General features: G+C 39.6%; 1 protein-coding gene and 1 non-coding gene across 2 annotated transcripts in view; one reads left to right on the top strand and one right to left on the bottom strand.

The window, feature by feature from the left end:
- The window catches only part of LOC101835395 (aldehyde dehydrogenase, cytosolic 1), a 36,146-nt gene extending 26,894 nt beyond the window's left edge, over window positions 1-9,252 (bottom strand). Inside the window, exons 1-3 of the mRNA XM_040746544.1 lie at window positions 9,121-9,252; window positions 7,366-7,470; window positions 1,219-1,359 (exon numbers count right to left, since the gene is read on the bottom strand). Of these exons, the coding sequence (XP_040602478.1) occupies window positions 1,219-1,359; window positions 7,366-7,470; window positions 9,121-9,186 (312 nt within the window). The 5' untranslated portion in view covers window positions 9,187-9,252. The remainder of the gene's footprint in view (window positions 1-1,218; window positions 1,360-7,365; window positions 7,471-9,120) is intronic.
- On the top strand, window positions 2,965-3,071 carry LOC121135541. The gene has a single exon (XR_005872645.1). It is a non-coding gene; the product is annotated as a U6 spliceosomal RNA (small nuclear RNA).
- Window positions 9,253-12,038: the final 2,786 nt, after the last annotated feature.

The raw sequence follows: 12,038 nt of genomic DNA, 5'->3' as shown, positions 1-12,038 counted from the left end.
CTCAGAGCTTAGTGAACCACATGTAAGACAAGCCAGAAAGATTGTAAGAGCCAGAGACAACAGATGACACCAGGAGAACAAGACCCTCTAGTCCAACTAAGCAAGGTGTACACTAAGAAGTCAAAGAACCGAAGCAGCAAGCACAGGGTCCACTCGGGTTTGCACCGTGTCTTCTGCATATATACCATAGCTCTTAGCTTATTATTTTTCTGACTCTCATGCCTGCTCGTGAAGCTTCTTTCCTTCTGTTTGCTTGCTGTGCTCAACTTCAACATTATGGATTAAATTTATTTTAGACTTTATTTTATTGTCATGTTTGGTTGTTATCTCTTAGAAATCTATTCTTTTCTAAGGAGAGACAGAAAAGAAATGGAACCCTATGCAGGGATGAGAAACAGGGATAAATACAGAGAGGTGGGCAAATACAATCAGGATATATTATAAAAGAGAAGAATCTGTTTTAAATAAAGGGAAAATAAGAGATTATAATGTTCTACATTTTCTTATCTCAGCAATAACTTCTGCTCTTTTTATGCAGACTTTAAAAGACCCTTTGAAATAATACATTCTACTGGGAGGTCACCTGGCAAGATGCACAGGTTTAATACTGTCCATTTAATACTTATTCTCCTCTCCCTATGGCTCCCAAGCTCACAGAAGAAATTAATACTTTTCACTCTGCATTAAGACAAATGAGAAGAGCTAAGCTTTGGGAAATGCCAGTTACTTTCAACCAAACATTTCAGTTTCTATGCATTTATTATAGAGCTATATATTCTATGTTGGCATGTTTTGAACAACACAGAATCCTTAAAGAATAAAGGATTCTCAACAATTGCTGATTGTTAATATTTTGAGAAAATAAAATTTTGAATCTTATTGCCAATTAAGATTCTAAAGTTATCGACATTTACTCTGAGTTGTAACCTGTGTGCCACTTTGCTTTTGGTTGACTTTACTAAAATTAAAGCTGAAAAGACAAAGGGATGGACCCTCCATCCTTGTTCTATACTGACTTATCTAACTATTGAAATTAGAAAATGCAGGCCCTGAGAGCATGAAGAGCTTTCATGAGTCTAGCACACCTGGCTTCTGGACTCTGAGAAGTTCTAGAAAATGCCAGGAGCAGTTTGGCAATCTGGCTTAAAACCAAACTGACTGGCCACTTGGAGCGGTGCATGCTCTCCAGAGTCTCCATTGGTGCTAGTGAATACTCACAGTCAGCAACAGGCGATCTCTTTCCATTAAGTCAGCCAGTTTGTACAGGAGGCGCCCTCTTTCTGAAGCATCCATGGTGCGCCATGGGGAGCCAATCTGAAAAGCTTGCCGTGCAGCTTTCACTGCTTTGTCAATATCTGCCTAGAAGTCACAGACATTCAATTCAGGATATTCAAAATAGTAGATGAGCAAAAATAACACCACAACCTTGTAAACTAGGACACAATCCTCACAAGCTGGAGTTAGACCTTCATTAGTCAAAAGTCCAGGACATTTCACACACTCTGCACCACATATATGCTGGAATGATTTCTTTTGATTAATGTTTCAAATAAGCTCCATATCCTTGTCAAATAGTTAAACTCCTACAAGTGTTGTTCTAACAGTTATTACTTTATCATATTATAATAGGACAAAGTGTTTATTTTAATTGAAATAGTGTTCTAGTTAATTTATACAACTTATCTCATTTGATTCAGAAAATGCTGTGAGAAAAATCTATTCCTCATTTTACAGATGAAGAAGTTAAAGCAAAAAAGGAAAGACTATCTCAGAGTGGCTGTAAGTCGAGTGCCCTGTTCACAGCTCTACATCTGGTACTCAGACCCTCAAGACCATACTCTCTCATAGCCTCTCAAAACAGTGCCACCAACTGGGTGAAAACTGTATAAATTTAAGAGCTTATGTTAAATGCTTCACATTTAAACCAAAGCACTATGTGTATGATAAGCCTCTATTTCTGAATTGTGTATGAAGTGATCTACTCTAGTCCCTAATCAAATAGAGAAGAGAGTCTCTTTTATTAATAATATGTTGTTTATAATCTCATTAATTGAAGAAAAATGCAATAATAAAGTCACACACGCAGTGTTTAGCTTTCTTGTTTTCAATCATGTATCACCACTATATTTTCCCTTTAGTTTATCCATTTAGATTTCCTAAACCACTTCCCTTCCAAACTTTGCCATGCTTACTCCCACTCTGAGTAGATCTCTACTCAGACTTCTTTCTACTCTCTTGTAGTCCACCTGCTGAAAGCATCACCTCTCCTTCTATTACTGTGTCATGTGCTTTTTTAACTTCATCAAATCAGCTGCAAATAGCAGGTATGTAAGGATATTCCACAGCTTTTTCTCTACAGGACTTACTCACTCGTGGGACCCCATAAATTAAGATGATCAGAAGGGCAATGAGCTACATCTTCTTGCAATGCACTTTGAGCATGAGAACACTGTGGTTTTCAAATGACACATTTTAAACCAGTGCAGCACAGCTCTGTGTCAGTCCCTCTCCTCAGTGTTCTGTCATTGGCCTTTGCTTAATAAGAGGTCTCTTGAGCTCCCTGGATTCTCCAAGGAATAGAGAGAAATAACTTTGAGACATCATATAGGCTTGTATGTAGAAAACAAAAACAAAGAAACCACAAAACCTGCCTACAGAAAACTGTTATAAGTAAATTTGTTCCTGGAGTTTTGTCATTTTAGCCATGGCTTTCCTTTTCTCAAACCAGATGTTTAATCATGCAGGACCAGGAACAGACTAAAGACAGTGAATTTTTAATAATAAAGAAAAGGAGTCTGAGTTCTCCTTTTTAGTTTTGAGGCATCCAAATGTTCATCCACTGAATAACATTCTGTCAGTGGTTAACAACAGGACAGTGAGGCAAAGAGTTTGTTCTGAAATATTCATTAGATGGGAGGAGCATACAACTGAATATTATACTATTTTGTTATAAACACAGGCCTCCTGCTAGATTCCACAGCACATATGCTAAAATTGCAATAATACAGAGAATATTAGCCTGGCCCCTGCACAAGGATGACATGAAAACTTATTAAGAAAACCAAGAAAAAACAAACAGATGAAGGAAACTATTCAAAACTAGAAAATGAAAAATAGAAGTAATAAAGAAAACACAAACAGAGGGAATTCTGGGAATGGAAAATCTAGGTTAAAAGCAGACCTCCTTTAGTATCTGAGATCTGTTCCCCAAATCAGTGAAAGATAATCTAAATTCATGAATAATAAACTTATGTAGTATTTCCATATAACTTCTTAGACATAGTTTCAGTAACTATACTTTTGATACTGAGTCCAAATGCTAGGTACATAGTAGACAAACTGTGCCGTTTCAATAATAATGGCCAAAATTGTCTGCCCTCTCAGTGTGCACACAGCTGTGACTGGCCTCTTCACATCATCTTTGTCTGCAGCTATACATTTCACCAACGTAGAATCTGAGGGCACAGGTGGTCCACTCTATTATAAAGTGAAATAGATTGTGCCACAACTTGTTTGAAGTTCATTGTTCTTATTTTTTTGTTGTTATTGTTGTTGCTTCTCAAGACAGGGTTTCTCTGTATTGTTTTCAAGGCTGTCTTGAAACTCCCTCTGTAGACCAGGCTGCTCTAGCACTCACAGAGATCCACCTGCCTCTGCCTCCCTAGTGCTGGGATTAAAGGAATGCACCACTAATGCCCAGCCATTGTCCTTATATTTAAACTCACAGCCTTCTCACATTTTCTATGTGGCAGACGTGCCAAACCTCACAAGATGGGGTTAACTAGAAGACAACCCAACGAGAAAAGGATGACAGCATGTAGTCCATTCTAGCATATTCTGTCAGCCTCTCTATCGTCTCTTACTCAGGTTTGTAAACAGCCTCCCACTCATTCTTCCACTTCCTATGCTCCCAGGTTAACTTTCGTGTAATTTCTCTCATCACATTCCTTTGTGTTTGCAGCTGCTGGCTCCACCCACAATCCTAAGAGCAAAGACCAAAGCTCTCTCTTTGGTTTTCAAGGTCCAACGTTTTCTGGACAGACTTCACTTGCACGGACTTCCTGTTTACATTTCTCCTACTCTAGCTGAGTCACCCTTCTCACCTTTGCTACTGAAATTCTCTTTATATATCCCTGGCATACAAAAGGACTTCATGTGTCCATAACACAAAAAAGGGATGCTCTCTCAGCCTGGACTCTTAGGGGAGTGCCTGGACCCTGCCCTGAGTGAAATGACAGATTCTGGATATCACCTATGTGGAAGGAAGTGGGGATAGGGTGGAAGGCTGGGGGGGGGATGGTGGAGGGGTGCAGTAGGAGGGGAGGGAGAGGGAACTGGGATTGACATGTGAAGCAAGCTATTTAAAATTAAAGTAATAAAAAAAAAGTCCTACCAGGAATCCCATTAACTTCAAAAATTTTACGCATCTTTCAAGGCCTGTTTTAACATAACAATCTCTCACAATGGTCACCAGACACACAGTTATGTGGCACATAGTTAAATCAAGAGACAGTTAAGCAATAGGAAGGAACTGAAGTTCTTTATCACCACAAGTTACTATTGTACTTAAATATCAGGGACCCTGTTTTCGTGATAAGAAAGGAGACCTTAACTTGTGCTAGTGAAACACAGCAGAATTAGAACCAACACTTTATGTTATATCTGACTTCCACATTCAATGGTCTCCACAGTGAACTACAATAGCACTGCTCTGTTATACAGTCACAGCTATTGAGTTACTCCATATTGTATAGAACAGGGGCTTTTCAGCCTGTGCATGAGCCTGTGAAACTCCATTTTATGAGTTGCTTTTGACTCCACTTTGAGTGGGAAATAGTTGCAACCCCAGAGTCCCAGAAACTCCACCAAACCCCACCTACCTACTCCTGGGAATAGGATAGAAAGCAAGCCATCCTATAGGTATACTGGGGAGAAATGAAAAGGTGTGGGCAAGTGGGCATACTAAGATCAAATTAAGGAAAGCAGAGAAAGAACTTATCAGACACCCAGAAAAGGGTGCAAGTCCCTTGCCTGATCCCATAAAGTGATGGACACCTAAGACTGCAATGGAATGGCCTCTGATCAACTTACTGTCTGATACCTGGTGTGCGTGTGTCAGCTATCACAGACTCCGTGACTCAGTTGGGTCCCTGCTACTGAAACTGCCTACTGAACAACACATGATCACCTGTCTGAACTGCCATTTTCTGTTCTTGACCATGTTTGGCCTTTAATCTCACAGTTGAGCTTCCCAGCTACTCTCTTCCACCTGACTCAGGGCCCTCCCCCTGCAGCTCTGCCCAGGAGAGTTTTCTTATCATTAGATTCCTTCTAAGCCATTTCTGAGACCTCTTGAACTCTACTGCAGAATCTTCAACTTGTATTCACTCAGATATCCATGTATACATATACAGAGGAACAAATATGTATACTATGTGGTATGTTATATGAGAGTTAATGGTATTGAAAGACCCTGGCCCAGTATACACAGACAGCTGAGGCTTATGGAAAATTCCGTTTCCCCCACAGCTCAGCTGAATAGTCATTTTTTTTATCAGAAGGGAGCTCAGCTCAAGGTCCTAATGGCTGAATAGTCACTACTATCAGAAGGGAACTCTGCTCAGGGACACAGGTGTCTGCTGTCTGCATAGCCACACAGAAACCTATTGTTCCTCAGATAGGGCCAAGGCCGAGACTTGAGTTCCAAGCAAAACCTCAATTGCCCTCGTTCTGAGCCCCAGCCTCATTTAAATTGCCCAATCAGGGTCCTGTAACTAGGCTTCTCGCTTCTGTACTGTGCTTTTTGCTATAAAAGAACCCCCGAGTCCCCAGCTCGGGGCTCTCAGCCCCCCCCCGAGACTGAGACGCCCGGGTACCCGTGTGTAAATAAAGCCTCTTGCTGTTGCATCCAAGCTCGTGGTCTCGTTGTTCCTTGGGTTCGGGTCTCCCTCCCGTGAAAGTCCCCCGCCTGGGGTCTTTCAGTATCAATTAATACTGGAATGAAGAATTAGCATTATCATCAAGAAGATTACTAAGATGTGTGACTTTTATAAAAAATTGCTGTCATTTAGATGCCTAAATCTTGTGAACTTATTGGTATGCAATACAGCTAGATATTATGAAAAAGCATAAATATATTCATCTATGTTTTGCATATGGCACATAAGATTCATATGCCTTATTCTTATTTATATTTTAAAAACAAATCATGTTTTCAATAAGTATTTTCCATTAGGTGACAACATTTTTACATTATCATCCAAAATTGCAAGTCTCATAAATGTTTTTGATAGTGGTTTTTATAATATTAAAAAAACTTCAATATTCTTGAATAGTAGAGTTTTATTCAGGGGATGGCATTTCCAAAAGAATTTTGAATTAAACAGAAAATAGTAACTAGGTTACCTGTGATTTCATCAAAATCTGTGGCCTAAGGAAAGTAAAGTATTACAGTTTTGGAGTCAGAACCACTGAAGTGGCAGATGTATTTTCTCTGGACCCTCCCCCACTACTGTGATACTATGAAAAGTGGGATATGACACATTGGCAGTCCCACTCTGCTTGTGCAATGGCATCTCCAAAACCTTTAGCCTGTGACCTAGTGAGTCAGTCCTGAATATCAGACCCAACTGTGAACTTTACCAGGTTAGAGCCTATCTGTAAGCAATACTAGCCATTCCTCATTAGATTCCTCACAAATTGCTTGAACATCAACAATGCTAAAAGGACAATTTGTTGAATAATTCCAAAAAGATTACAGATACAGGATTTGGTTGGTAAGTAGGCTCTTGTTTATCACAATTTATTACTGTTTATTACTGACAATTTCCTTACCTCAGTGCTTCTCAACTCTCCTAATGCTGTGACACTTTAAAACAGATCGCCATTTGTGGTGACTCCAACCATAAAATTATTTTTGTTGCTACTTCACAACTGTCAATTTGCTGCTGCTATGAATCCTAATGCAAATATCTGTTTTCCAATAGTCTTAGGTGACCCCTGGGAAAGGATTGTTCTCCACCACCCCTCAATGGGATTGCTACCCACAGATTGAGAACCACTGCTTTAGAGGACTATTTGTCCAGACAACCAGATTGGAACAGTGACTTGGATTGCAGGTTGCCTATGTATGAATTAGTCTTTTTGATCATTCTACAGGAAGTTTTTGTGTATTATATATATTTATTCTCTACCAGATGTATATGTGGCAAATTTTCTTATGCCAAGGACAACAGAACATATACTCAATTACCTGAGCAACATTTTTTCATGTCTTTCATTGAACTTGCAGTGGGCTTTTAGCTCAGAACAGTGAGCCACAAAGACTCCAAAATGAAGTGGATCTATGGGTGTTGGAAAACTTACCTTGTCCCCTTCTTCTACATGACAGATGACCTCCTCAGTTGCAGGGTTAAGGACAGGAAATTTCTTGCCACTCACTGAGTCATGCCATTCATTGTTTATGAAGATCTGGGGCAATGAAGCAAAGGCAGATTAAAAAGCATTTAAATATGCAGTAAGTTAGAGGGTTTGATACACTAGTGTTGAGGTATTAAACACTGCCTAAAAATTATGTATCTTTTCCTGTCTAAAAAAATACCTGTGTGTGTGAGTGTGTGTGTGTGTGTGTGTGTGTGTGTGTGTGTGTGTGTGTATGATTTAAACCTAAAGAAACACTGAGGTTAGGCAATTGGGAATTCAGGTTGTGTCACTAAAACATAGTAACTAGGAGAGGCACCCTTAGATCACTGGAAAAAGTCTGAATTTCAATACTTACACCCTGGCCTTGCTTTTCATTACATGCATTTGACTTCATTACTTCTTCGATATAAAAGAAATCTTAGCATTGTAATATGGCCATTGTGAGAAAATTGTAGTTTGTTCCCTGTATACATGAAAATATTATTAACTCATAAGACATTTTTGAGCATGGGAAAGTAATGTCACTTGATAACTCAAATACTTTAAAAATATGTGTATTTTTATTTACATTCATATATGTTTGTCCATATGAGTTTCTATGTATCAATGCATGCTGGTACATGATGATGATGGCCTTGCCTAGCTTGGAACTGGGGTCACAGACACTTGTTCCTAGTCAACAAATGTGTAAGGTGTGTGCAATGAGAAAGGAGAAGACCCCAAATCCCGAGAAACAAATCCTTCACCACTGAGATCTTTGGAAGAACCTCAGACTTCTCTTTGGTCAGTCTTTGTCAGAACAGACATGACTGTGCAAGACAGACTGACAATTAGGAGAAAAGGAAAGGAGAATGACAAGGTGGGAAACAGATCTTGGAAAAATCACCTCCTCAGAAAATAGGACTACACATAATCCCATTTTAATTGTAAGAGAGCAGAGGCAGGTAGAGGTGATAGAGTTTCACCAGTGACCATGTAACTTTCAAAGAAGCTCTTTCTGCAAAAGCTCAATAGCAAGCAAGAGGGCACCTGTGGCATGTACTCACTGCTCCTAAGGAGTTATGGCGACAGAGATGTGATGGGTGCACTTGGATTTATAAAGTTATAAAGACTTCAAATACAAAAGGTTTTGTAGGTTTTTTTTTAAACAAATAGTTCTTAAAACCTGAACTTCAATCATCTACCCCAATCAAAGAGGAACTGAACTGGGAAATAAGAGCTGAAAAGATGATGAACTGACAGCTTCTTTTGTCCACACAGAAAACACTCTGAAGATTAAGATTATGTAACTCTCTGACTACAGTTGTTATTCTTTCTCTTTTTGTTATTAATCTGCTTGCTTGTTCTCTTTTTGTGTACCAAATATTGTTCGAGTATAAAATATCTCTTGGTGAAAATAATAGAATCTCTGACCTGGGTGGAAACTTAACATTACAGTTGGACGAGATCAATCACTTTGGACAAGGGACCACTCCTAGGATTAATAGACCTGCTTCTCACTCTGCTTTACTGCACCCTGAACAAGAACTGTTCTTAGAGAAGGAAATCTGTTCTCCTTAGACATATGTCACCCCTGAATCAGCCCACTAACTTTGAAAGGATTTTATTTTTATGTTTGCTGAGAGCTCTTGAAGACCCCACAACTGACCTTGGCTTTAATCAGGCCTCCAGGGAAAACCCTGCTTGCAAGTGTCTTACCTTGGTATACTGAATCTTCAAGTTGGCCAGCGGGGCAGGGACTTCAGGTTGCAAAGAGGAAGACATTGCTGGTTTGGCTCCTGGAATACTGGTGACAGGCTCAGCAAGTTAGTTCTGTTAGAGCACTTGCTCTTTTTTTATCTGCTGGCACTAGGGGTCATTTGCATATTGGGGTATGATTGGACGGGCAGACTCAGGGCAGAGCAAAAAGAACACTAATGACATTTAACAACAGGAACTGGCATCCTTTGCCTTTAAATGTAAATCCTTAAGGAACCTGTGCTTTAGCCCTGAAGTTCCATGGGGAGATTACTCACTATTAACAGATGAAATATTTTACAAAGCCAAACCGATGCTAAAAGAGTACTTGCAACTGACTGACTCTTAAAGCCAGCTATAATCTTCTGGGTTTCTCATGACTTTTTATGTTACCATGTAACTTTCCCTTCTCTGACAGACAGGGAATCAGGGAATTTATGAAGTGAAAAGAAAATGTTCTTATTCTCAATAGGAACTAGGGGGAGAAGACCACCTCATATTAACCTTAAAGCAAATCCTTAACTCTCAGTACTTATTTTTACCATGGTCTACTTGGTAGTCACATTTAAGAAAACAAGAAAAGCACAAATATACACACACTTCCATCTGAAATTTCCTTAATGACTTCAGTCTCTCTCTTTCCCTTCTGCTGCAACAGTGAATCCAGGACACTCTTGTTCTCTATCTCTGTGAGAGCTATGACTCAGCAACTTCAGTCGTACCATAATTCTTGTCCTTGTGAATGTTGCAGTAGAGGTCTCTTTTACCTAAACACTAACACTGACCAACTGTCTGTAAGGAAGATACTTGCAGTAAGGTAGATTTCTAAGTTTATACAAAGACCTGGCTGAGAGAGTAAAGTTATTGACTGTGATTATTTTCTTCCCAGGATCACCAATAGCTGGGAGGAATCATCCAATATACCAATGCATAGAAGAAATTGTGCCCAGTAACTGAGTCATATATTGCTGGAGTTTGGGGCATGAATTCCACCACAGAAAGGGAGCACTATGGCTTCGCAGGGAATTTACAGTTACGACAGTGACTACTTATAAAGCAAATACTCCAACAGCCCTGTGTGGGGACCTCTCCCATCAGAATGTGTGATCCTGATGGGTAAGCTACATGACTTGTCAGCTGGGCTCTCACTACATAATTCTATGGTCTATAGCAGGAGAGGAACAAGATAGCAGCACTCTTTGGATGTTCTGGTTATAAAGAAGGAACAATGACAACTATGGAGCAGTTGTCATCTCCCCTGCATAGGGATTTAGCTAGGGGCAGGAACAAGGATTTGGAAACCTCTTTCTCTTTCCACCCTGACCCAAGCTTCTCATTTTGCAAACACAGAGAGAAACACAGCTTCTAATCATACACCTCACAATATAAGGTTAAAATCTCACTTCAGACCCAGGTTCCCCGGTCTGTTACCCCTCCTTTCCAGTCCTGCCTTGATATCCATAAGACAATCCCTACATAGGCTCAAGAACAGCTTGAGGTTTTGAGTGAGTAGTTACACACATGGAAATTATTCATCTGAGCAGGGAATAGCAAACTTTTTCTTAGGAAACATTTTCATCTCCCTGGGACACATCAATTCTGTTGTAATTTGGTCTACACTGATTAGAAGTAACAATAGAGAGCTGGTGAACGGATGAGTGATTATGTTTTTAAAATAATTGTATTTGAGGAAAAATAGGAGGCAGGTCAGGTCTGGAGTATAGAACATTCTTCTAGATTCTATTACTGTATCTTTTAGATATCCTTGAGTAGCCAGCACCTCTCTCTGTGTCTCTGTGTCTCTCTGTGTCTCTATCTCTCTGTCCTTTTCATTTTCGAAACTTGTTTTCTGTTTTACTAATGCCCTTTGAGTTAAATGCACAATTGCTCAACAACCATTATATAACACGCAGACTAGTGTTCTTGTCAATGCCCAAAAGCTGCATTTTGCAGAGTCACAGTTGTTTGTGCATTCAGAATTTGGCTATTTGGTGTGTAAAAGGTAATAACACAGGCTGTGAAACATTCTTGGCATTCCGTCTTACTCTCTCATGGGTGTATCATTCACTATCTTTCACTAACTAAATATGCAGGAATGTACTCGAAACCAAGAAACACTGTATGAAATAAAGGAAACTTTGGAGGCAGTTGCCATGCCAGCCCTTTAATTTTCAACAAGTATTATCTAAGCTTTATGTATGCATTCCTAAACTTCTACTTCCTTTGCCACGGTGTTTTCTTCTGCGAAATACTGGGCTATGACAGGCATTTCTGAGATTATACAAAAGTTTATTTCTAGGGATGGTTACAAAAGCCAAAGACTGGGACTGTCTGTTGTCAACCTCCTTGGCTGATCTGACAGCTTTGAGATTTTCAGGTGACATTTCAGAATGTATTACATCTTTCACCAATCCGCATCTAAAAATGTCATCATATAGCTCTGAGACATTTTGCAGAGCTTTCCCACTTTACTACAACAGCCTATATGATTTACTCATGGATGTATTTGAAAATGCCTTGATTTTATTTTAATTTGTTGCATACCAGATTCCTCAATTGATGAAGCATTCCATCCTTCAGGGAAGCTCCTTAAGAGCGAAAATGAAAGCACTCAAAATAGCTTCAGGAAGTCCCTGAAACTAACCAGATTCACCCTCCTAAGAGTAAATAATATAGGAGAGTCACTTTCTGACAAGCAAAACTGCAAAGAAGACTCTGATACAATACCAACTGCCTGGAAGAAGCAAAAATTAGCCAAGCTTCTTGGAGGAGGTTTAAACCAACTGAATCACTTGGAAGGAGCACTTTCCAAAGTATTGAGTTCTCTATGGACTATGAAGTGTGTTCCAGGTTCCCAGCTTTTGTGAATTGTCACCCGT

The sequence above is a fragment of the Mesocricetus auratus genome, unplaced genomic scaffold (assembly GCF_017639785.1).
Source record: "Mesocricetus auratus isolate SY011 unplaced genomic scaffold, BCM_Maur_2.0 Super-Scaffold_4256, whole genome shotgun sequence".
NCBI lineage: Eukaryota > Metazoa > Chordata > Mammalia > Rodentia > Cricetidae > Mesocricetus > Mesocricetus auratus.
The sequence above is the reverse complement of the archived record's forward strand: the minus strand, read 5'-3'. Positions and strand labels throughout refer to the sequence as shown.